The sequence below is a fragment of the Linepithema humile genome, chromosome 5 (genome assembly GCF_040581485.1).
Source record: "Linepithema humile isolate Giens D197 chromosome 5, Lhum_UNIL_v1.0, whole genome shotgun sequence".
Classification (NCBI taxonomy): Eukaryota; Metazoa; Arthropoda; class Insecta; order Hymenoptera; family Formicidae; genus Linepithema; species Linepithema humile.
In genome coordinates this window covers 18,663,766-18,691,293 of record NC_090132.1, presented here as the reverse complement: position 1 = coordinate 18,691,293, position 27,528 = coordinate 18,663,766, and the positions used below count along the sequence as shown (strand labels likewise).

At 36.4% G+C, this 27,528-nt stretch overlaps 2 protein-coding genes across 12 annotated transcripts in view; one reads left to right on the top strand and one right to left on the bottom strand.

Moving 5' to 3' along the window:
• LOC105676079 (protein abrupt-like) overlaps positions 1-27,528 on the bottom strand; it is a 55,169-nt gene that overhangs the window by 23,742 nt on the left and 3,899 nt on the right. For 2 of the 9 annotated variants that reach the window (XR_010890147.1, XR_010890148.1), the window contains 6 exons: positions 24,488-24,894; positions 24,099-24,337; positions 21,165-21,353; positions 19,922-20,095; positions 19,457-19,514; positions 4,629-4,842 (listed from right to left, as the gene is read on the bottom strand). Coding sequence is in view for 3 of the 9 variants with exons in the window: in XM_012373689.2 (XP_012229112.1) it covers positions 24,125-24,337; positions 24,488-24,894 (620 nt within the window). In the remaining 6 variants the exon portion in view is untranslated. Of the gene's footprint in view, positions 1-4,628; positions 4,843-18,984; positions 19,515-19,921; positions 20,096-20,635; positions 21,354-22,096; positions 22,477-24,098; positions 24,338-24,487; positions 24,895-25,321; positions 27,370-27,528 lie in introns of those variants that run through there. The other 7 variants (XR_010890149.1, XR_010890150.1, XR_010890151.1 and 4 more) reach the window with 7 other exon arrangements.
• Positions 577-23,880, top strand: ninaC (STKc_myosinIII_N_like and MYSc_Myo21 domain-containing protein ninaC). 3 transcript variants are annotated; one of them, XM_012373511.2, is made up of 24 exons: positions 577-936; positions 5,149-5,375; positions 5,493-5,674; positions 8,421-8,525; positions 12,009-12,400; positions 12,489-12,579; positions 12,931-13,026; positions 13,107-13,292; positions 13,552-13,740; positions 13,808-14,007; positions 14,331-14,671; positions 14,773-14,983; positions 15,084-15,225; positions 15,486-15,944; positions 16,406-16,695; positions 16,897-17,156; positions 17,297-17,365; positions 17,888-18,066; positions 18,268-18,485; positions 20,949-21,049; positions 21,126-21,355; positions 21,891-22,054; positions 22,130-22,214; positions 22,346-23,880. In XM_012373511.2, the coding sequence occupies exons 2-24, from the start codon at positions 5,171-5,173 to the stop codon at positions 22,667-22,669; spliced, it is 4,719 nt and encodes a 1,572-aa protein (XP_012228934.2). In that variant the 5' UTR covers positions 577-936; positions 5,149-5,170; the 3' UTR covers positions 22,670-23,880. The 3 variants fall into 3 exon arrangements, with proteins under 3 accessions (XP_012228934.2, XP_012228924.2, XP_067210780.1); XM_012373501.2 differs by having other exon boundaries at positions 5,131-5,375; XM_067354679.1 differs by lacking the exon at positions 577-936 and having other exon boundaries at positions 4,868-5,375.

Genomic DNA, 27,528 nt, shown 5'->3' with positions numbered 1-27,528 from the left:
TATTAATTTTTTCCTATATTCTTTACTTCCAATAAGTTAAATAATTAATAATTTAATAATTTAACGATGACGATAGGAAAGAAAATTTATTAAGATGAAAGGGGCAATGGTTAAAGTATTAAATAACTATTTCCTCTCACGCGAACATTCTGTGAATAAAGATTAAGATGTCTGCCGATAAGCAAAAGCGTTGAGACTCATCGCGTGAGTTTATTAAGAGGATTCCGATCCGGTTAAGCAATCTGAAAAGCCCGAGCAAAAGGGAGACGAGCGAAAGAGGAACTAAAGAGCATCCATGCAGCGCAGACTATTTCCGATAGGACTTAAAACGATCCTTATAACGACGAATGAAAGAGAATATAGATTTTCGGAGGCGGGGGACACCGCGGGGTTATAACGAGACAGTTGCACAGCAGTCTGGCGAATGAAATCAATGAGCTAACAGGCTTGCTCGGAGTTAGCAGTTAGCTAATTAAGTCGGCATTATTGGATCATGGAAGCCAAGCATCGCGCTCGCTCCCTCGCCATGTACACCGCGGCCACTCCACACGTACGCGTCGTAATATACTTGGGCCGCGCTGGCACTGCAAGGGTGGACGCCGCGGGGCCTGCACGACCTGCCAGACGTGTTTTAATTAGAGGTGAGTTCCGTCGCGCGGGACGACCTTTGAGAGAGACTTACGGCATCCCTCACGTAAGTAGAATTTTCGCGCGTCCTCCGCGAAGCCTCCTCACATCATCACTGCCTACACTGCCGTGCCGCGAGTGCGAGGACCGCGTGAAAAAAAAAAAGTCGCGCCTACGCGAAAAATAACGAAGTCGAGGAGTGACAAGTGCGATGGTGAAGAATAACTCGCGGCGAGTGTAAAATCGGTACTTGGAGGACGAAACAAAGTGTGTCGAGCTTGGCCAGCCTGTTTGCAGCACGCGACGCAGGTAATTCATTCTTTCCGTTCGATCACAATAAGAAAAGATTATGCAATATGTAATTTGATAGCGCATTATAAGTTTTCTTCATTACCTCAATTGATCTTCAATTGCATCAATTTTACGTATACACAAAAATCATTTAATATATAAATATAATAAGTGTGATATAAAATATGATATAATCAAGGTAAGTTCTTTATGAGCTATAAGCATGGCAAAGTGAGAGCGAAACACACATATACGCAGAGTTCGCTCGCATGATCCAGAAAAATATACCGAGAAGTTAAATGTTGCATGAGCTCGGCGAAGAGAAGACCAAGCAACTAGATTCTCAGTATCAATTAACCCGCTAACGGAAATACGATCGTCGCGATTTTTCGAGACGAGAACGCGAGAACTGCGACACTTCAAGCGCGGAATCTACGAACAGGCCGATGCTTTATCTGCCGAAAGCATCGATCGCTGGGTGTCTATAAAAGGGACAAGGCGTAAGCAAGAAAGGACTGCGTAAGATGTCCCGCCTGCGAGATATGCGCGTTTCTACGCCGCGAGGAGTGCGAGCCAACGTGCGGAAAGACTCGACTAGTGCGCGGCGATTCCTTTCTTTGCAAATGTCTATACTAAGAATGAGACAGATTCAAACTGCGGAGAAATAATTTTCGAAAGAAAAACAGGGAAAAACAATACGTTGGGAAATAGCAAAATTCAAACTACGTATTGCGATGCTTTAAAAAATTGTTACATTATTCGCACACAAGTGGCCGTTATAAAAACAACCAAAAGTTAATTTATGTCTATCATTCTCAGTATTTCAAACATTTACATATTTCTCGGACTTTTGATAACGTTTATCGCATTACCAGTATTGCGAAGAAAGAGTATTCCTTTCGAAAGCTATAAAATGACAAAGGTGCAGCGACCACGGAGCTCAAAGCTTCGAACAAAACGGTATATTTCATATTTCGCTTACGGAAATCACGACGCAGCATAAGTTGACCGAGTATTCGCGATGACAATAATTAATCGCAAAAAGAAAGCGGCGAATAAACGATTAACGACTGTACGTGTGCAGTTCTTTCGCGGAGAAACGCGAGCGAGCCACTTGTCAGCGGTTCACCGTGGTGCTTTCCGACGGGAGGAGTGTCGAACCCTTTTCAACTGGTCCCGGGTCCGGTCGTACCCGACGACGTTCGTTTTCGGCCTCTCCCCTCCCGCAACTCCTCACCTCTCTTTTTTCCTCCGCCACCACTACTGTTGCCGTTTCTTCCCAGGGATTCGCGGTGCTAACATTCCACCGTGGCAGGCGACCGTCCTCCAAGACCGAACAGATATCAACTTTCCCACAGCTACTTTTTCGGGGAGCGAACGCGCGGTACGTGGCCGTACTGTCTTGCCGCTTTCTGCGATCGCGCAAAAACGCAGAGATGAAAGCCGGAAGACCCACTGATCCTTACACGCTCGACAATTGATCATGTGAGAATTGATTGTGAGAGTTGCATTTAGCCTCTTACAATAATTAATACCTCGCTGTCATTATCGCAACTTGCGTGTATAAATTTAATTTTTCGAAATTTTATCAATAGGGCTTGCCGATTAAAATTGATAATTAACTGATTGGTTTTAACGTCTTTGAAAAAATACAATCTGCGCTGTAATCATGATTTTTTTAGAAATAATGAAAACTTTTATCGGAGAGATCAAAATTTATCTGTCAATAATAAAAATAATTCTTTTCAAGAAGCATCGCGATTATCCAAATCCAAATTATTCATTTTTCACTAATCAATTCAACGTAGAGCAATGTAACAGAAAGCGAGCGTCAATTTTTTAGAAAGAAGTCAAGCCTGAGAAGTAAAGCAGGTTGATTTATATTAACACATGCCGTGCAATGGTTCCTCATACATATCGCGCTTCTCACAACGCGCGTGTTTCGTTGCCCCGCAATTCTTCCTTCCTTTTAAAGAGCTCGGACTCGAGTCCACCTCTCGGTCGTTTAATACGCAGAAGAGGACGAGCGAAGAGGGCGAAAAGAGGAGCGGCAGGAAGACGGAGCGAGTGACGCGGAAAGCTTTTTTCTGAAATCGCAGGACTCGTCCCCTCCTCTCCTCTCCTTCTTGGTTGTCTCTCGCGGCGTGCAGTCGGGCATCAATAATTTAACGCCCCGTCGTATCAATAAACTTGCACCGACACACACCGGCGCGAAGGAGAGGAGAAAGGCGACGAGTCCGCAGGATGAAGAGCGAAGGTGCAAAGGGAAGAGACAGAGGCAGGAAGATCCTAGTGGGCGCCGGGAGGGAATAGAGGGAGTTAGACGAGGTCGAGAAATGGAGGACGGAACTGTGAACGTTCTCCGGATCGAGTGGCTTTTCTTACGGCCGTTCATATATAGTCAGTGACGCGCCGTCCTCTCGCTCGAGTCACTCTCCTTCCCTCCGACTCGATTACAAGCGGCAAGAAGCGGCATTACACGGGACACGCCGCGCCGACAAATCGACGGATTATGCCGGACGGGCGCCGACCTACCGGGAATAAATGAATTGGCTAACGACGTGACTCCTCTCTTTTCTCGCCCTGCGTAACCGGCAGTTTCTCTGCCGAGTCAGCGTAGGCAGAGATTTACACGGCTTCGCGGAAATTCAAGGATACGTGTCGGAGAAAACGCGAATTAATTTCTTGCGCACATTTAAAGGTGCGACATTTAGTTCGCGAAGGAGCAAATAATAAAATTGGCTAAATTGATAATTGCATCTTTTTAAAAGGCACGAGATCATAGTTTGTCACAAATTTCAACATTGAAATTTTACATCCAGATATCCTACGTTTATTCCTTTCGGTTAGAGATAAAAAATTAAGCATTCGTCAGAGGAAGAAAGAATAAGGATTCTCTCATTGAAACTTTAATTATACATGGCGCGCTGTGATAGTGTTTCAAACCGAATGATAATCCGGTTAGAAACGGTAGACTTACTTTCTTGAAGCTTATCAACTGCGCCTTTAAGAACCAAGAGAAGCGAATGAAAACAATCGGAATAACTTATAAATGGATTATGATAAAGTGTATGCATCAGGAAAAATAAAGTTCGTCAGGGGATAATTTATAACTCTCCGTAACTTTGCGATAACTCTATATCTATTCTTTCAAATTATTTACTGTTTTAATATATATCTGCGCGATTTTCTTCTCTTGAATATTTAAAATATTAACAATCAAAACTTTCATAAGAATTCATTAATATTTACATGAAAGTCAGATAAACGCATAAGCTATAATAAAATTTACTACACTTCGTTAAATCGATAATCGACAACATTATACCATTGCAAAAAGATACGGTGCAACATTTTGCCGTAAAGAAATATGTAAACACGAAAATGATAAGTTCACCGTTATTATTGTTATTAAGTCTTAATTATCTCACGAGATAAGAAAAATAATTTTCGACATACGCAAAATTCTGATGCATCTTAATTATCAGAGTAAAAGAAATTTCATTAAATCTTAAGCTTAGTATAATCCGATTAAAACGTACAACCGATAAACAGACAAGGATGCGTCGTAGCCGACGACGCCTTTTCGATCCTTTCTTCGCCCTATCCTTCTTCGGCAACGCCCGCCGAAGCTTTCAGGAAGCAAGCTACTAATTAACGATTACCACTCATTCACGGGGCACTCGAGAAGGAATATAATTAGTACTCACCTTTGTGAGCCAGGGCGCTGCTAAAACACTCGACCGGCCGATCCTGACATCTCTTAAAATATTCCAAGAGTGTCCGGAAAGTCATCCTCGATCCCGAGCTCGATGACGAGAAGAAAGCGTTGATTTTCGATGATGCGATAAAACATTCCTTTCGAAATGTTTTCGTCGATTTTACACACTTCACGCACTTCACACACTTATGGACATTCGTGTTCTGTAAGAAAAAAACAAATATATTTAAATAAATTTACATGACACATTGTTTCACGAAAATTATAAATTAATTGATAAATCAATTCATTAAAATTTAATGTATTTTAATATAACATACGGTGTTATATAAATTTTGTTAAATAATATCGTTATGATTTCAAATTAAAATAAACTAATACATATTTTATTATCTTTCTAGATTGATAATATTTTATACATTTTACAGAATCTATGAATGTAATCTATAATTGTTAATCTATTATTATTAAATATTTCAAATAATCTACAGATATTTCGGCTTCAACAGTGGAAATCTGTCTATCTGCAAGATGAACGATTACGAAAGTAATCAGCGCAGCAGTATTCATGATAAACAGAGAGAAATGGAGAATCGAGGTAGAAACCAAGGCACAGGGCCTGGAACTCTTAAACGATTGGACAGCATTCAGGATCCAGGAAAAAGATACACGCTGAAAGAGCGTATCGGTGTCGGTATATATGGCGATGTTTACGAAGGGATTGATCAGCAAGCTGGTACGTAATGAAAATCTATGTCGAATATGAATTAAAATATAAGTATAAAAGCATAAAAAGATACTATCATTAGCAGGCAGTGATCAAAAATAGATGCACGCATATCGATTGTTTCAGGAAATAAAAGAGTTGCCATTAAGATCCAAAAGCTCACGTCGGAAACGCAATCCCTAATTGTGGAAGAATATCGTATTCTTCGTGATTTCGCCGGTCATCCAAATCTCCCAGAATTCTACGGAATATATCGCAAGCGATCCGGGAAACAGTCTGAGTTCGACCAGATATGGTTCGTCATGGAGGTGAGTTTTAGATTACAAAATTAAATAATATATTGATAACGATTTGTGATTACGTAGAGAAAATTTTATACCAAAAATTATTATAATACGGCAAAAGGACGCGGGCCATAAGAATTATAAGTTTAAATACTACATATATATGATGATATGAAAAAACATAGTAAACATTTTTATAATTCCTTCGTGATCCGCGACTACTGTGCCGTACATAATAATTTTTGATATAAAATTTTCTTCGTGTAGAACATGAAAATATAATTTATATATTCTAAGGCACAAATTTAGAAACACAGTTTTACAGTTCCATTTGCTAAGAATAAGTCTCATTAAAGAGAGCAGGTCAATGGTGTTGTCTTGATTTCTATAGCTTCCTCCAAAGTTGCGCTCATCTTAATGCACTAACTTATCCAATATACTGTATGACACACTTAACGATGTCATAAAGAACGATTTAGCACCGCAAATGGACATTTAAGTCTGCAGGGCATGGCTCGATCAGTTCGAGAACGTGTAATTATTGTTGCAATTCATTGTTATTATTATACCGAAGGTCAGAGTCGCGGCAAAGTTCCTATCGACACCGCGTGATATGTATATCCGTAATGCGTCTTTAACATCGTAATTCCCCAAGAGAGAAAGAAACAGAAAAAAAAAAAAAGATACAGAACGGAGATGCAGAACGAAAGATGAAGGTAACACGAAGGAGACATGGGAAAAGAGAAAGAGAGAAAGAGAGAGAAAGCAAGGCCAGAAGCGAGGGTTGCCGCATATACCCATGCTCAGAACCCGGAGGCAATTTCAAGCATTTGAGACCGTCGAATACAGGGATAATTTACGACACACGCGCCCCCATTAAACAATCATTAAACTCGTTCGTGTACGCAGGTGAGGCCCCGGCACGTCGCGGCCCTAATTTACGGACGGACCTCCGCGGTGTACGCCCGAAATATTATTAATACTTATCTCGAGTAAAGCGACGATGGTTGACGTAATACATGCACTCAAAAATCGGCCGAGTTATCTTGGGATTCGACGCCTTTTCGGCCACGCCTTTATCGTTTGAAGCGCGTCGATGCACAAAACATCTCTTGAGGGAAGCCGCTTCGAATTTCGTTAACTTTCTACATGACTTCGCAGTAAAATACCATGTATACCTTCTTTTGCATTAACTTCGGATATTATCCTGTCATAAAGATATGTGGGATATTTTTGAAAACGTAACAGCGAGAAGAATTAAAAGAGAAATAAATAGAAGAAAAAGAGAGACGATGAGAGAAAAAAGATACAGTATATTATGCTTCATTAATCTATGTCTAGTTTTTCTATTAATTTAAATCAAACTTGATAAGTGTACTCATTGACGGCGTCTTTTAAAATACAAATAATTTAATTAACAATGATCTCTAAACACAAATTTAGTATGCGGCGAGACTGAAAGAGTGTTTCAACACTAAATATTTAATCAATCTCGATTAATATTCCGTTATCATATATTTAATACCTGCTTTATTCGCTCGTGAGAGAGTTTCCTACGTTTTCAACTTCGACCACCCACATTCTCGATCAATCTCTCTTTAGAGTTTCACGCAGATTCAAAAGCAACGCGCAAACACGCTATAAAACGACAAAATCTGCCTGAATCTTACGATCTACTTCAAGTAAACTCGCGTGCAAGGGTCGGGGTCGAGCTAAGTACCTACAACGAAGAAACGTAATGAGTCGCCGATCGCTACCTCAAGTCTGCTGATTGCTCGTTGCCGGAGATTACAAGCAATAAAGACGCAACAGGCCGCGGAGGCCGGCGGTAGAGAAAGAGACGCGCGGCGCATCTCGCGCCGGCGATGCAACGCGGACCGAATAACAGTTTTGTAAGTCAATCGGCTTTAAGTCGGCTAGCGGACAGAGAGGAACGCTGAGAGATTTCGCGAAGGAGAGGGATAGAAAAAAAATGCGCAACGACAATGTGCAGGATTTATCGCCGGTGATATTTCATATCGAACGAGTTTTACGGGCGTGCACGCGCGGCTTCGGTAAGGTGACATGCGTAGAACTGCGATAATCGATGGACCGCGACAAGAGAGTCTCCTATGCCGCGGTTTGATGATACCGACTCTGTTGTATCGCATGCAGTATCCGAGAAGAAGGAGGGTTTTCACCGTCACGTATGAGCGGAATGCTATTCGCGGTTCACTCTAGCAAAGCTAATAAACAAAAACATCTGTGCGCACCATAGACTAATAAAATATAGCATTCTAGCGGAACATCTTATAATTTTATGTAAAAAAATAGTTTCTTTTTCAAGGGAAAAGCGCAAGATTCGGATAAATACATATTAAAATCGTGAAAGAAAGGCAGAGTCTATTTCACGAACCGCGGTTCTCACACGAGATCAAATTCCGTGGTAATGTGTGGACGAAGCGTCGGATCACGTTTACTCAAGATTACCGCACGTTTCGTGTAATTGTAGACATACGAAGTTTATTACGCTTTGAGTATAAGTTTTCCAGGCCGTGCTTAATTTCTGGAGGTATGAACTACGAGAATCGTTCTCTCTTCGGTTCAGAATTAGCTTCCGTGCACCTAACAGACTATTAAATATTCAGGAAATTTATAAGATACTTTAAAAAATTAGTGCCAGTATCAAAAATCTGTCTATTCTGCTAAGGAAAAATTATTATGCCATTTTACTGACAAAAAACTTTGAATTTATAGTTAATAATTGGATATGGCATTGTGTATGTTGCAGTTTTGCGAGGGTGGGACAGTCATGGATCTTGTTCACGGAATGATTGCAAATAACAAAAGGATGCGAGAGGAGCATATTGCCTTCATTTTGAGGGAAGTCATCAAGGTAAATTTCAACATATCTCGATTTTTGTATTCTCCGCAAAAAAAAAATACATATCATTATTTGAAACAAGCATCGCAATATTTTCCTCGATTTTGTATTACTTAATTCAAAAGTATCGCGTCTACGAGACAATCAATCATTAATGTTATAATGCGGAAAAATCTGACTGACCAAAAACAAATGAGCTCTGCTAAGATAATTGGTTTTTGCTCGAGTACGGAGTAATATGTGCGTCAGTAGCCGAGAAAGATGACCGTCGCGGAATGTTCAGCAAAATTGTGTTGCAATCTACCCCTCATCACACATCCAGCTATCCCCCTTGTCATTCTTGCTACCCACCTCCCTCTCTTGATACCAAGTGTAATAAATATTACCCGCGTGGCAGAGTGCACCGGTGAACCAACAGAAATGATAATAGTAGGTAGCCACGGCAATAGTCGCGTTATTACGATATAATTATGCTCGATGCTATGTCCCGGCGGAGGCTTTTATCTCACGGCAGATTATCCCGCTGATTGCACAAGACCCATTGGCGCCGAAACGTATTCGTGTTGTGCAATTAAAAGACACGGAAAAACAGCATATTTCGCGGCCGATTGCAAAAAGATAACCCGTACTCGCGATAATTATAATAACTGTTCGATAAATGCTTCAAGGATTGTTGCGAGTGTTCAAAGGAATGAAATAATTAGTTTGATACTTTTATCAAAGTGCCGTGTGTACACATAAATTAACAAACTTGATAAAACAAAGTGGCTATATCACTGCAAGGCAATAGCCTAATGAATTCATAAAGTTCATATCCAGTAAAAATATTCTTTTTTTTTTTTTTGGTTGCTTTCACCATTACTAATATTAATGGGCAATGCACTTAACGTCGAGATAAATTTAAACCGCTGCATTAATTGAATATTACTGTTGTTTACGACAACCATAAAACGTAAGTCGTGCCGTTAATTTTTCCACGAGTTTCGCGAGAAAAAAAAAAGTAAGGACAGACACAGTGGATGGCGAAACAAGCCGGAAATGGATAACACGCAAATAAAGTAAACTAAGACAAATGTTCAAATGAGAAAGACAAAAGCAAGAAAAACCCAGATAGAGAAAAAGGGAAGAAAAGTTAAGGAGACGCAAGATACGAAAAGCTAAACGCTCTTCCGTAGGTTGCTATAATTTTACTTAATAGTTAATGATCACGGCAGACGGATTCGCTTATTTACAATGATACCATCTTCCATGATTCCGGTCTCTCCTAGGAGGTCGGATAATTGGTGAGAATATCGTGTTCATTTCTCAACGGACTTAAGAAGCCGCATGTGCATGAAAGGAAAACTAAAGGCGGGAGTCGCGAAAAAAGCGAATGACAGAGGCACGCCACAGGATGGAACCTAAGTGACCATTTCCGCTTCGATTCGTGTGTCATTGAATTTTTCCTTGCTACATTTCTACTTTTCGTTATTTGTTGCTTTATTTATTATCCCTTACATACGGAATCAGTACTGCTAATAGAGGCTGAAATTAGAGTTTCAATTGTGATTATACATAGAAGACCAAAATAATTAAGTTAAACAAAATAATAAGGTAAACCTCTGCTGATTAGCTTAATTATTTATGCAGCAATAATATATATTATATTATTTAACTGAGCAAAATAATATTTAATTTCTTCAAATTTCTCTTACCTCATTATTCGAACATATTATAACGGGAAATTATTAATTAATTAAATAAAAAATTATTATTCAATATTAGTTAACGCTAGTCAACATATAATTTTAAGAAATGCATATAAGTTCGCGAGCTCGTATAAAGATATAGTTTATTCTGAACTTTATAAATTATCGGATGTTTCGCAATATCTCTCACTGATAAACGTATTCCCTTCCGAATCTTAATATTCTCCTCGAAATTCACTTCTCCCTTCGAGTAAGCGCGGCGAAAGGGCACGACGCGCGTAATAGGCCCGGCATTCTTTCTGCCGCGAGTGCCTCACGGCGATAATATTTACGATCCAGGCAGTTTGTCACTAAATCATTATGTGGGTCCACCTTTCGGATATGCCTCATGCACGCACAATCCGGTGCCCTTCGCCACTGGGCCCCAATGCTTCCCGCCGACCCACCGCTTCCCGGCTGCCCACGCCGTTCCTTCTCCACCTTGGAAACTGCACACGCAACCCTCCTGTCTCCCTCTTTCTTTTTCCTACTCCTGTTCTCTGCCTCTACCCTCTTTCCTCGCGGATACGTGTTCCATGGGCCCAGTAGCGATTCGTCCACGGTCACTCGTGCGGTAAATCAGACCACGTTGACGTTTAATGCCGGCAAATTACACGCGAAATAAATGCCCGCGAAGAGCAGTGCACAGCGAGCGCAGTGCTCGAAACAGAAACACAAAGAGAGCACGGAAAACGGATAAAGAACGAGAAACGAATGGAGACTTCCACTATACTTCTTCTGTACGATCGTTATATCCCGTTTAATCTTTATCCGCCAATTAACAATTCGTTCGTCCCTTGAATTTTCCTCTTATTCCTGTAATTATTTTTTGTGTTTCATCCGGTTATTCGTTAGCAATATTTTCTATATTTTTCTATTTTTATTTTAAATGCATCGTCATATATGTGCAAAATATAAATACCAATTTGCTGGGTAATTTTATTTGGACGTAAGAAAAATAATACACTTCAGTCTGTCATTATAAGTTTGATACTGAGATCACAAATCTGTCATATATTAAAAAAGTTTGAATAGGAATTTGTGAAGATAAAAACAATTCATTAAAAATCAGTTAATGAAAAAATGACTAAAGGCCGAAGGAAAAAATCATTAAAAATGATCTGAAGATCTAAAAAAAATGAATGAAAAATTTGATGTTTATGATGAGCAACTTTGTAAGACAGCTTAGCTTTAGCTTTGAAGTGTGGAATAACCTTTGAACGGCTTGCTGATGAGTCTGGAATTAATGATTTCATGCTTATACCACGTCGGAACTGCTCACTGACCCGCGCTTGTTACGCGCTGTGAGTGCGGCCGGCCGCAAATTATAGATCGTTCAATTTGCAGTAAATCTATAAAGATGATTCTCGCAAGACACTGCAAGTGCCGAGTTGCTAACTTCCCTTCCGCATAGTCGTACCTCACAGATATTCCGCGCACGTTGTGTTTAGATCTCAGAATAATGCACGATATATTACACTATATAATATTAATAGCATTTTACGTTTTTATTAACGTTAAAATTAAATCGATTAGTTTCATTAAATATTTTTCTGTCGCTAAATTGATAGCACGATATGTACAATAATAATAATGTTTCCCATAAAAATATAATTTAACTCTGTTATAACATTCTTTCATCCGCTTGGCGCTTCAAGTATTTATCGATAATAATTTTGCGGTTTAATAAAATTGATTTGATTGCGCAACAATAACGATACCAAAGCTAAGTATTACATGACATCTATTTCTTTTTTTTTTATTTCAGGCTTTAATCCACTTGCACGAGCACAATGTAATCCACAGAGACATTCGTGGCAACAACATCGTTCTGACGAAGGAAGGAGAAGTGAAATTAGTGGACTTCGGACTCTCCAGGACGGTGAAGAACGAGCTGGAGAAACGGCACACCTGCATAGGATCGCCATCCTGGATGGCGCCGGAAGTCGCCAGTAGCAAAGGAAGCGGGACCGATGGTGGATACGGCAGCCGGGTCGACGTGTGGGCGATCGGCATTACGGCAATAGAGCTAGCCGACGGCAAAGCGCCGTTCGAAGACATGCATCCGACGCGTGCACTCTTTCAAATCGTTCGCAATCCACCACCAACCCTTTACCGACCCGCCAACTGGTCGCAGAATCTCAACGACTTCATTTCGGAGTACGCGATCAGTTAGATATGAATATTGTTTCATCGCGGAAAAATATCGCGAACCAAATAACACGAGATCTACGACGATCCGTTTCAGATGTCTCGAGAAGAACCCAGAGAACAGACCGTACGTGATGGAGATCATCGAACATCCCTTTTTGTCGGAGCTACCCGAGAACGATTATCCGGTAATGTATGATATCAGTACGATGCGAGCTACGAATTAGTAACGAGATTACAAGCATGTGCTCATCAACCGATTACCTACATCCTTCGCAAGATCTCAAAAATGTACAAACTCGGTTTTTTAAAACACAATTATTAAAAATAAAAAAAAATAGAATTTGTGATAACAAAATAGAAATTTGTTATTTATTAAGAATAAAATTAAATATTTTTTCAAAATTGTCTTGAACCGAAATTTTAAAACATTCAAGATATTCGAAATAGCTTCAATATAAAACTTGTAAATATCTCTCGGCATAAATTATTACAATAACCAAAAAGCTAAATGTACACAACGTAGATATTATATTTAGCTGACGCAAGAAATCAAAACACTGGCGACGAATGTCTCCGAAAAGGGCAGAGAGCAAAGAAAAGCGGAATCGATAGTTCGCAAAGGTTTCTTAAAGGTAAGAACTTGCGTAAATAATAAAATAAATTGCAAATGCTTATCTTACAGCGCGCATTAAACGAAAATCTTGTTCAACAGACTCATCAAGACGAACCGCCAGAACATATGCTCACAGAAGACTTGGCAGCACTGGATGTCCTGAGCGAAAATGTGATCTTGGATGAACTTCACGAAAGACTGCAGCGGGGTGAATATCATACATTTATCGGCGACGTTCTATTGATACTCAATCCAAACGAAAAACACGATATTTATGGTGCTTACGTAAGTGTTATGCTTAATCACTAATTGTGTGTGTGCTCAAATTTAACCGTTAATAAAAATATAAATATATATTAAATGTATAAAATTAAATTATATATATATATATATATATATATATATATAAATTAAATATATAAAAAGGCTTTCGAAAGCTTAATTAGTAAGCGTATTTAATAACAAGATTGTAATAATCTTATCTCTCCTATGTATAATTCTCATAAAAAAATTGCAAGAAAAATTTGAGATATTTCATTTACAGTATCACGCGAAATATCAATGCAAATCGCGATCGGATAATGCCCCTCATATTTACTCCGTGGCAGACAGCGCGTTTCAGGATGTTATGCATAACGAAGAATCGCAGCACATCTTGCTAGCCGGTGAGAGCAACTCTGGGAAAACGACAAATATGCTGCATCTGGTGAACCATCTTATGTTCCTCGGACGAGTGAGTTTAACGCGCATGTTCGGTATATAAATAAAATTACGAGAAAACTTGTTCATTTTTTTTTAAGGGTCTGCACGATACTGGAACGAGAGTGCTGCGAGCTATAAAAATTATTCATGCTTTCACAAATGCCGCGACACCGCTGAATGTTAATTCCACCAGATGCATATTACAAATACAGACGACATTCGGCTCAACCGGTAAAGCATCCGGCGCAATATTTTGGCAATATCAATTAGAAAAGTGGCGCGTCTCTACTCGCGATAGGTAATTTATATAACTTTTATTATAGAATAATATTACGCACAGACATTTATTTGCGCAATCTTTTCATTCAAAATCTATGAATTTTTAAAATTCTTCTAATTAAATTGAAACACTAAAAATATATCGCACTGTATATTTTAAAGTATAAAGTCCATTACTATTGCATATAAGTCAATAAACAATATTCTTGAGAGATAATTATTTATAACACAAAAATTGTATAATTATTATAAAAATAATAAAAATAAAATAAATAATGATATAATTTAATTGATATTACAAATGTGAGAATAAGAAATAATAAAAACAAGTTACTTTTCCAGAAATCAGTCAAATTTCCATGCCTTTTACTACTTTTACGACGGTCTCGAGGCGTCAGGAAAATTAAAGGAATATTACCTATCAGGTGGAAGAAGACTTCGATATCTCAGAATAACTGACAAGGGCACTGAAAAGAAGCGAGCGTTCAAAGTGAGGAATGAACCGCAAAACAACGCAGTGAAATTCGAAGAACTCATGGAAAGTCTAAAATTTATAGATATGGAAGAACATTGTGAGATTATTCGAAAGACCCTTGCAGCCATTCTAATTCTCGGAGAAATTCAATTTGTCGAAGGCAATAACGGGGAGGCTGAATTGGATAACAACGAAGCCGCTGATAAAGGTACAAAGTTAAATTCGAAAATTTAACGCGTCGCTATTTCGTGAAATTTACTTTAATACATTGTATTAAAGTATCGCGAAAAATGATATTTCAATTTACAGTGGCGGAACTCCTTGGCCTGGATTCAAAGAAATTTATCTGGGCTCTCATAAATTATTGCTTGATCGTGAAAGGATCGGCGATACGTAGGAAGCACACTTGTGAAGAAGCGAAAGAAGCACGAGATGTCCTGGCGAATACTCTTTATCAACGTTTAGTAGACTGGATAGTCAACAACATCAATTATAAGCTGTCAATGACTCGTAGTCTTTAGTAAGTTATGCAAAATTATTTTTTATAAAATTGCATAATGAATAAAAAAGCTAAAACTAATGAGCGAATTATATCATCGATTTCTCTCAATTTCTATTAGCGGTGACAAATATGCCATTAGTATCCTCGATTATTTCGGGTTCGAATGTTTCACGATGAATCGACTGGAACAGCTGCTGGTGAATACGATGAACGAACAAATGCAATATTATTATAATCAAAGGATATTCGTCTGGGAAATGGTAAATTTTTGTATAACCTGATATATATGTATACATTTTAATGTACAACAAATTTTTAAAGTTCTTTTAATTTTGTTTGTTATATATTAAATATATACTAAAGAGAGAGAGAGAAAGAGAGAGAGAAATCCACTCATAATTCTTAAAGAGCAAGTTATATTTATAAAATTTTCTATATTAATCAATTTAGAAGCGAAATCGATGAAGAACTGCATACAAAATAAAAGAATTTATACTATGTATTGGTTTTGCGATTTCAGCAAGAACAAGAAGAGGAAGATATACCCACACAACGGTTGCGCTTTTACGATAATAAGGAAGTGATCGATCAATTAATGAGCAAGGAAAATGGTCTCTTCCATATTATCGATGACGCTTCGCGGCAATTGCAGGATGCTCAATACATCCTCGAGAAGATCAAAGAATGTAAGCCTAGTGTTTACGTGAAACCGGTGAGCTCGCATGAGTTCACGGTCGCGCATTACACCGGCAAGTTGATATACGACGCCAGCGAGATTGCCGCGAAAAATCGAGACTTCGTGCCGCCGGAGATGATCGGCACGATGAGGTTCTCCTCGCATGATGCAGTTAAGCAGATGTTCACGAATAAGCTAACTAAGTCGGGAAACCTGACGATCGTCGATGAACATAGTCTCGCGGAAGAGAAAACGTCGAAAAAGAAATGGAATGTTCTCATGCAGGAATCTTCCAAGTTTCGGGTAAATAAGATGTAAACGAATGTATTTTTTGCTATATCGAAATACGCTATTTATGAAAAAAAAACACATCTGACACATTGACACATCTCCATAAAATAATTCTAAGTTCGTGACATTTAGTTTTATAAAATATTAATCTGTGATATTTAAGACACACAGATTTTCTCAAATAAATTGGCTTCTTGTGTCATGCTATTCTTACGATTTCTTTATCTCCACGCAAACATATAGCTTATGCAAAAATTTATTGAATGGGAAAATTTGCTTTCGAGGTGCATCGATTTTTTTTATAAACGGTATACATTTAATATCTCGAATTTTAATAACAAATTATCTGATCAACTCGACGTTTCTCACTATTTTAAAGCATAATTTAGATGTTAGAAGCAACTATATTACATATAAAAATTTTTTTAAAAACGTTTGTACCTTACAATACAATAAATCTTTATTTTCAATAGAAATACAATACTGCGTCTAAAGGATACTACTCTCAGACGCGCAAAATGCGGACGTGTTCATCGACGTTTAAAACAACGAGTCGCGAAATTTTGAAAAATCTTGCGGTAGGCACTGCAAGCGGCGGCATGTACTTCGTTAGATGCATACGCTGCGATCTCGAGGATGTTCCTCGCAGTTTTTATCGAGAAGTTGTCAAACAACAAATCAGAGCGTTAGCAGTTCTCGATACAGCGAAAGCCAGACAACGCGGTTATCCGTACAGAATACCCTTCCAAGAATTCCTTCGAAGGTAATTCAATAATCTTGCAAAGCCAGCACTTTGTGTTAAATACAGCAAGTGGTAAGAAAATATATTGGCTTTAACGTAAAAGTGAGAGCAGAAAAACACTATTTTTTCTTAGTAACATAATGCTACTCATCAATCAACATAATCAATATTTTTTCTATATATATAATACATTAGCCAACTATTTGTAATCCTTTTTTATAGATACAAATTTTTAGCCTTTGAGTTCAACGAGACAGTCGAAATGACGAAGGATAACTGCAGACTACTTCTAATCAGATTGAAAATGGAAGGTTGGATCATCGGTAAGACCAAGGTCTTCTTAAAGTATTACAATGAAGAGTATTTGTCACGCTTATATGAGACACAAGTCAAAAAAATTGTAAAAGTCCAATGTATGATGCGTGCCTTTCTAGCACGCAAAAACATTGCCACTAAGATCGTCGACATTAAGAAAGAGATTGGTAAGTAAATTCGTGAGGAAAATCGCGATAAATGTATTATAATCCGCCGATAATTTATGTTTTGGTAAATGTACATTTATAATCCTAACGTTCTTATAAATTTCTAAACGTTCAATCAATTATAACATCTATTATTGCAGTGAAGAAAGCATCAATCAAGAGAAATAACTCGCTATCGGCTGATGAAGCGGCAGTAATGATACAGAAAGGTAAATAACAAAAGATAATATTAATGACTCTAAGTTCAACGACTTACTCTACCTATTCACAGTAATATGTTCTCAACATCAAATTCTAATATTTCAAAGCACATTTTAAACACATAATTTCAAGATTAAATTCTATCAAGTTATTCTTTTACTGTCTGAGATTTAATAATTTCAAAACTAAAGTCTTCATTCTTTAAAATGTGACATTTGATTGGAAACAGCAAATTTATGTACAAAACATGACAGGATTTGTGAGAGAACTGTCATTTTTATGTAAAAATAAATAAAAAATATAACAAAACTTTTTTCATGCAAGATTTAGTTTTTGAGAAAAATAATTATGAAAATTTGCAAATAGAAATGACTAAATTAATAAAAAATTCAATAAATCTGAAGAAACTTTATAAAAATATAATTATTATCTAAAATTGTTATCTCTGTCAATGAATGTAATAAAAATAAATCATAATTTGCATAGGCAAAATGGTTAAAGATGTGTTTAAAACTATTATATGCTTTCAGCTTATAGAGGACATGTGGTGAGAAAAGAAATGAGGCCTCTTCTGAAAGAAGAAATGGACCAAGAAACAAAGGATTTCATCAAATTCTATTGCAGCAAATGGAGATCGAAGAGCATGTTCCAAGTCCTCCTACGATACCGTGCAGCCCGTTATCAAGACCTCGTGCAGTTATCGCAGCAGGTATGATTATCAATAAATTACAATTTCAAACAGTTTTTGTATAACAGCGCTTAAAATCAGAATTATGTCTGATATTAATAAAATTTAATATTTTGCTTGCAAGTCATAAATATTTTTTAATATGTAATAATAGTATAATAGAATGTAAATTAATAACGCGTAAAAGTATTACACGTATTATTATTTCAAATATTTTGACAGATTCATTTATACAATCAATCGACAGTGGCAACTTTGAAAAAAGTGAATGAATGTGTATCTCTTGAAAAAATCGACCCGAGTGTCAAGATAGATACCTATATAAGTAAGATAAAACCACCTCAAGTTCATAAACTACCCTTCGATATGAAACAAGAATTTCTCTACTTCGATACGAGCTATATGAACGATCCTTCAAACGTGAACATTAAACGTGCAGGGTAAGTTACGTATATTAATAGCAAATAGTCTAAATTAGAAATATACATGTCAAAAATGCACATATATATTATAAAATTTTAGTAATATTATCACTCAAGTTATACACGATTTATATGAATACAAACTTAAAGCTAATAATTTTTATCTTTATCGTCAAATCAAGAGCATAACCAAAAAAAATTCAATGTTTAGTTTTTACAAATTTTACAAATATTTTAGGATAAATTTATATAAAATTCTCAAACAATTGGTTAACATCCTAAAGCAAAATTATTTTGTGTGCGTGCGTGCGTGTGTGTACGTGTGTGTGTATTTCTAATTTATATTTTTTTGCAGCTACATTATTCATGATTTAAAAAAATTGAGCTTTACAAACCTTTGCTTATCAAAATTTTTATAAACAATAGAAATATTCAGTGTAAATTTATAAAATTCGTTATTAAAGATGCGAGTACTAACACGAGTAAAAGATGCGAATAATAACACAAATTTACTCACATTTAATTGTCGCCAACTCGTTCCATAAACGCCGTAACCTTCACGCTTGCAAAAGAAAACCGAATTTTGCGAAGAGACAAAAAGATAACGTGCATGGCCGAATCGGCATAGTACAACGATTCAACGACATTCACTCGATATTTCCGATACTTTACATACAACGTAAATTACTTGTCGCAACCAATAAACGCGAAGTGCGGGACATTTCGAACAAACCGTTTACTTGTGATAAAGCGACACGTCGCGGCGTGGCGCGGAAACATAACAGACAAATGTAGCGAAATCTATCTTATCGACATAAAAGTTTTATCCGATGAGTTTACAGAATGCATAAAAATCGTAAGAACACGAAGCAAATCGTCAAAAAATGACTAGTTATTAGATAGCATTAAAATAATAATTCACTGGCGTAGACATTAATTATAAAATCAATCATTAAACAGATACGTACACAATGACTATATTTACTCACCAATTGTCAGTCCCTGCACGATTTGTTTCATCTTGATTAAACGCCGTAACCTTCAAAACTGCAAAACGAAAGTGCATATCAGAAAATGCAGAAAGTACATCGCGTACGGCCAAATCAACATATTACAACAATCACTCGACTTTCACTCGATACTTCCAACGTTTCATTGTACATACGAATCACTTTTTACAATTAATAAACATAAAACGTGAAACAGTTTCGGAGTTCAACTCGTAACAACGCGATGCGATATAATGCAACATAGCCCGGCGCGAAATTGAACAAGCTAATATAGCGGCTATGCAGTTAATTTGTATAAGTATATGTGCTGATTATAAACGCGCATATTGCAAGAAATGGCTACTAGTTATTAGATTATTGATGTTGAAAATAATAATTCACTTTTGTAGTTCTTACTTTATGTAAAATTGATTGTTAAACATATGAATAGCAGAATATATTTACCTAGTCTCTCTTGTCGATTTATTTCATCTCAACTACACACTGTAACCTTCAAAGTTCCAAAGAAACAGCGAGTATCAAAACACGAGCAAGAAAGGTAATGCGAACGGCCGAATCAACGTGTCGCAGCGATCGTTCGATATCTATTTTTGATCGATACTTCTTCGTCCAACACTTCTTTGTGCGCACAAAGTATTTTTTACATGTAATAAACATGAAAAACAAATGATTAGTTTCAGAATTCAACTTGTAATAATGCGACGCGGCGAGGTACACAGCGCCAAATGTGACAATGGCGTATACAGCGACTGCGCATTTGGTTGATCATAAGCGCGCGTATTATGAAAAGTGGCTACATAAAATTATTAATTTCAGTTTAAAATTAAAATTTACTTTCACGGCAATACATTGTACGACTTAATGCAATATTAATGTTTGCCGTATTTGTAATTTTAAGCAATTTATATTATTATTTACTTTAATTGGCACGTCTGTGTGAATGCTTATTTATATATTTAGTAAAACTTCAACAATTATATTTTTGTCAAAACTAATTTTTCTATAATCATGATGTATAGTGCATCGCAAGCTAAAAACATGTTGATTTCATTTAAAAATATGCAAATATAGATGCATAATATATTTAAAGCATTAAGTATAAGTGTAAAATAACTTGTAAAATATAAAATTAAATGGTACAGAAGACGAAACAATAAATTTAAAAAAATATAAAATTTATGTATTTTATACTTAAGATGCACTAACAAAATTTAGAAATAATTGCACAAAATAATTTAACTTATTTTTACAAGAATTGTTGTGATGGCATTTAAATGCTATGTATTTGAATAGTCGTAAATCTCTACTCTGTGCTCTCTTTTATCTACTTTTTATATGTCGATAATTTGACTTTTTTAACATTTAAATATGAATTCTTCGTATTATGCTTGTTTAAAAAATAAGAGTCGTGTAAAAACGCTTCGACGATTTATAGAATCAATTGTAAAAAATTGTAAAAAATTTTTCGCAGATCTATATTGTCTGCGATGAGTGATGATGAGCACGAATCTTGGGATGCACCGTTACGTAGACAAACAGTGCCTTGGGCCAACAAAAATGTTCATACCAGAGGTATATCAATTTACAAATTTGATACACTAAAGAAATTTCTAAGATTTTAAAAAACAAAAAATAATTTATCATTTAGATGTTGAGATTCAAACAACAAATTCGCCACATCGCGTACCTCTACATCGTACATCAATCGGCGGGGATCAAAGTTTAATCAACACTCCGTTCACCAGGGATCCTAACATTCCGATTAAATGTCCAGAGGAGTCATCTCTTCGTAAAAGTAGCATTTCTAATTTTCAGCCTGCGAGTAAACGTGCTTCTACGCAACCGTCAGAGTCTCCCTCTATTTCTTATTCGTATTCTGTAAGTTTGCAACAAAATATATAAGCTGTTTGCAGAATAATATATACTTTGGCAGTTTTAAAGTTATTCCATCCATTACAAATATTTCAATATCAATCCTTAAAAATACTAATTTCTCTTCAATCAAAAAATGACATTGTATAAGCGTTTTAAAATTTTATTGTAACTCTTAAATCTATACTTTTGATCTTAAGCATATAAAATATTTTTTTAACAGATTTTACTTAAAATTAATTAAAAAATCAAAACTTTATTATTTGTTTATGTCTAGTTGCTAAAATCTTTTAACTTACAATTGTTCAATTGTAAAATTTTGAATTAAAAGCTTATAGTTCAAATTTTAATACCCAGATTTTCTTCCCTTTTTGGCAAAAATTGAAGAATAAAGATATATATAAAATACCCAGATTTCCAGCACTAAAAGAATTGTCAAGATTATAGACAATGCTTCAAAAAATATTACGTATAACAAAAATTTCTATTAAAAACATAATTATAATTACATTATATATAAAGATTTATTTTTTATGTATAGAACGTTGCCAAAAAGAAAACATCGCCATCACCATTTAATCAAGCACAATCCTCAGCAATGCGTAATTTCAATAATTATGAATCAGATATTCAAAACAGAAATGTAGACGGAATCACGGAGTGGAAGTTTGAGAGTAAAATCAATCGCAACATCAACAATATTCGGTATAGTCAATGTTGAGATCAATTTTTATTGCTGTTAATAAATTGTTTTTCTAACATGTGTTTTTTTTATTACAGCGTAAATCCCATCAAAGAGTTGGAAATGATAGGTCGTCAAAACAACGATGACGAAAACGACGATGCGCCGCCGTTCAATTTTCAGGTGAGATATTACAATTTTGTTTGTTCTTCCTAAATAATTATATTATTCTAATATATTACTAATATATTCTAATTTATTCTAATATATACTAATTACATATACTAATTTTTTAAAAACATTACAATGTTAAGGCAATGTTGCGGAAAACACCTCATCAGCGCGCTTCGATGAAACGTAACCCCGTATATGAGAGCGTCACACCGTCATCAATGCCGCAGTCTTATCGCCGTGATAGCAAAGACTTATACGACCGAAAAGTCACCTATAAAACTAATGATAGTCAAACTAATGATAGCAAAGATTCGCCAGAATGGAGTCCAAACGAGATGATTCTTATGTCAGAAAAATACGCGAAGGAGGACGCATGGAATGAGGAATGTGCTAACGATGGCGATAGCATTACTACAGAGATCGCACCAGGCATTGTTATTAAAGGCCACGTAGCTGAACTATAAAATATCAAACTAAGACCAGTTGCATCAGTTCACTGTACTTATACTCAGTCAAACTGTCTCTATATACTTGTTATAATTTAAAAAGTGGAAAAAAAACAAATCGCTAATTAGAAATCAATGAAAACTAACAATGCAGCTCTGACCCCTTGCAAAATTTATATCTTGATTCTTAATTTTGAATTCTCAATTGCAAAACGAAAAAATATAACTCTATAACGAGTAGTGCAATAAAATTTGACATTATTAAATCAATAATTCAGAATAATTTAATAAATAGTGTTATATGCGCTTGTAATATATGGAGAAAATTTGATATAAAAAAATTACTGTGATACGACAGTACCCGCAGACCATAAGAAGAATTATAAGTTTAAATATTATAGCTATTATGTGAAAAACATAGTAAAAATTTTTATAACTCCTTCATGATTCGTAGCTACTGCCGTACACAGTAATTTTGGTATAAAATTTTCTCCATGTAGTATTGTTAAACGCATAACATTCGTAAATAAAATAATATATAAGTACTAATATGGAATAACACATTCTCTTATTAAGAAAAATCTTATAAAGAAAAATATCTTAATAAAATTATTTAGTTTTTTTTTTGTTAAGCAATATTAAACATAATACAGCTACAAACATACATCATAAAATGTACTGTTTGATGAAAAGCTGCAATAATAGATATGTACAAGTAAATTCAGAAATTTGCTATAAAAGCAATATGAATAATATAGATATATTTTTGCTCGTAAAAATTCTTAAACTAATATAATTTTCAATAAGCAACAACTTTCAATATGCTGCAAGAACCGTATTTCATTGCACGTATCAATTATTACTTTGTAAAATTTGAATTTAGAAGATGATAAAAGTCATTTTGCGTTATAAACATACTGGCCGTACATAACAACACTTTTCTTAAATGTATAAACGCATATAAATAAAAAAAAAATATCATTCATACACACACACACACACTGTGAAAAACAGCGTTTGAAAATGTTTAGTAACATGTGCATATATCACAGTAGTTGACATACGAAAACATATTTTGGCATACCTTCGCACATTCAATCTCATAAACAATATTTAGATTTCATTTTTAACAAAGATGCTGAGGACAGTCTGACATAAAAAAAAAAATAAATAATGTAATGTACATCTTATTTATGACCATGGAAAATATATTAATATCTTAATGATAACCTAATAATTAAAAATATGTTTTGTATTTATACCCATTTAACAATATTTGAGTATATAAATTTGCATTTGCTTCGAACACAACGGTTTGGTCCTTACATAATGACTATGTCATTAACATTGTACATTAATAATCTCATCGATTATGTCATCAACAATACGAATTTTATTAAATTAAAATTAAGAGCAAGTCCTGCTTGTAAAATTGTGCAATACTCACATGTAATCGGCAATTTTAACGACTGCCTAATTTTTATCCGGTTGAGTGCTATCATGACCAGAGTTTTGTTGCGAACTTTGTTTAATCATGTTAACCAATGTATCTAATCTGGTAGGATGCGCTATTTGCAGTACCATGTGTGCTTCTTCCAAAATTAAAAGACCATTGTGCGCATCACTAGACGATAGATTGTGCGCCGATACCACGTGCCGCTTCCAAGCCGCGTGTGTGGGTAGAACCTGATAATTATAAAAAGATAATATTATCCGTGATACGTGCAAATGTTAGCAATTCAATTCATTTACTTTATCCGTCATACGTGCAAATGTTAGCAATTCAATTCATTTACTTTATCCTGAAATAAGAATCAGGAAATTCCAAAAACTCACTTGTAAACACCACTTGCAATTGAGGGATGGAGAGATAGTATGAACAGCTTTTATATGCCTTCGACGGAAGCCCCAGCTCGTGTACGCTCTATCGCAGAAGGGACAGGGAAAAGGTTGATACGCCGGTCCACTTCTTTCCATCGATGAATCTGTATTATGAGACTCGGAAAAACCGAGCTGCGAAACTTCAGAACTGTGTGTCACGAGGAAATTCGACGACTCTGGTTTATCTAGCATTTGTTCGGTACGAAAATGATTCGACGAGTGAAGCGGTGGGTCCTCCAATATTTTTGAGATATTCCACAACGAATTCTGTTCAACCGCGAGTAAATCTCTCCCGTGTGTTTGCGCGTCTGGAGAGGTATGGCGAGCTTCAGCTATCACTGTCACTATCGGCTTCGACGATCCTGTAAAGAATTTCAATTTATCATTTCAACGTCCTCTTTTATTAATTTATCATTTCAATTGTTCTCCCTAGAAGGAATTTTACACGTAAACTAAATATTGATCCATATAATCGGTGATAAATTTAGCAATCAATTTTCTTAAATTTTTAACATTTTTTTTACTTACGTAATACAAAGATAAAAAAATATACCGTAATACATGTCTCATTTTTCAATAATACAAATATCACATATTTGAATCAACAACATATTGTTTCACTCTGTGACTTAAACGACATCCATAATATAAAATAATACATATAAAAAATATTTGCATGTCTCTGCAAGAGATCTGAGAAAATTATTGCTCTAATATTATAAAATTAATTTTTACGCAGATACGCGATAAACAAAGGAACATGATAGGTATCGCGAAATAAAGCGACAATTAAAAATGAAAAATAGGTTTATTTGCAAACAGTCGTTTCTCTTGTCTACAATAATATCAATTTAAATGATAGCCGGCTCGAAGCTGTCAGTACGTTTCAATGATCAATGTATCGCACAACCAATAAAAACATGACTTTACAAGTAAACAGAGATCAAAGAACACTTTCGCGCGAGTTTCGAGAAAGGGACGCACGGTAAAAATCATACGTTGATTTGCAACGCATATCCTAATAGTTTGTGGCGTACCCTGAACACCACCTTCTGCTGCGATTTAAATACTCTAGAAGCATGTCTTAAAATCACTATTCCTGTCATACGAGCTACGGTTTCTCTTTCTTTTAAGTTTACATAGAACTGCCGTGATCGTTGCGTGCTGCGTATTTACACACGCGCGTGATCGCCACGACCAACACATATCCTCGTGTAAATACATATATTTACATACATACCATATATATACCTCTACGTGAGTACGTGTACGCGTATGCACGCGCATCCCGTCCGTATTGATAATGTGTGAGCGAGTACGTGATGTGTATATTCGAGTGCGAGAGAGAAAAAAGAGAGACTTGCGTGTCTCCCCGATACGCCAACTCTTTAATATCATGTTTTATCATCAAAGTAAGTTCTCGCATGAATATACCGTAAATAAACAATAAGGAGGAATGTTACGTTATTCAAGATGCCATATGAAAAATAAAGATGCGCAGACAGCTGGACAATTGACCTCGCTCGTGAGCGCGTCCGCGACAAGAGAAAAGATTCTTCAACCCCTTAAAGTACACACCTGCGACATATGCAAGGATTTCCTAATAGATTTCTGCATGCCTATTATTGCCGTCACTCTCTCTCTCTGTTATAGTAAAAATATTTCATCATAAAAATGAGAAAAGATACTATAACATTTTTACATCCTAATTTCAAGCAAAAGGTGTTTTATGATTTTTCCCAAAAAAGTGAAAAAAGAAATGCGTACATTAAGGGGTTGTACATACGAAGTGCGAGCGTGAAGAAGAACGAGAGGAGAGATCAAACGAAGTGCCTCAAAGTTTTCTTTGATAAGATAAAAATTTTCAGCTTTAATAAGATGAACATTTCCATCTTTTGAAAAGATAAAAATTTTCACCTTTTATAAAATTAAAATGGAACTACGAAAAGGGCTTAGAATTATTCGATCGTTTGCCACCTGTCACGCTGAGTGGCAAACCTAAAGCGTATAAATAATTCTCGACCGCGTTTACAATGATCTACAATGACAATCTCTTCCTAAACACCCTGTCACCCCGAAAATCTACAATCTAGAATCATCACCGTGCATCGGAGAACGCTCGCTTCGATCCTATTGCATGTTAATTCTGCAATTTTTAATCACGGATGCCTGACCGTCCGTTTCTTCTTCCTCCGTAATGGCTACATACGCGCGAATCTTATTGATTACTTACACCAATTTTTTACAACGCCCTAAATGTAAAGCGCAAAAGCTCATATCGAAGAGAAGCAAGCGACGGACGAGTCCCGCGAGCAAAAACGGGGCGACGGGTTTAAAAAAAGAAAAACGATCCTATTCCAGCCAGTGGAAACGTTTCCGTTTGACCCCTGACCTAAAACGCCCTAGTCATTGGGTGTAGACCGAACGCCTCTGAAACAGATACCTTTTCAAGCCCCTATTGCTAGTATCAATTTTGGTTACGCAATTCTTCCACGCTTCCTCCCATTCGATGCTATTCGGCGCTATGCCGCTGAAGTGCAACAGGACCTCCCGGATTAAGTGTATTTTGTTACTGTCAAATTGCTGCTTGCCCATCTTGCCGTTGACATTGCAGAGAATCCTCTCTTCCGGCGTGAAAAGGATTTTCATGAGATCGCAGGCTAAATGATCCATCGGTCGAGACGACGCCCAGGTCGAAATTATGTCCGGGCTCGGCAGGAGATCGGCATAAGGTAGGTGCTGATACGAGTAAAGCAGCGGTTTGACGTCCGAGAATCCACTTAGCCCGGACAAGCCAGATAAACCGGAAATGTCTTCAGCAGGACTGTTCCCAGACCCTGCCACACACATCAGCACAGCGCGCTTTAGACACGAGATGCCCGACACACGTGAATTACGCGCACAATAAAGAAAATGCGAGCGAGTTAATAAAGCCTACAATATGAAGGACCGATCACGCATCTTCCATTTCACGTATGCATCGCTCACGCATGCAC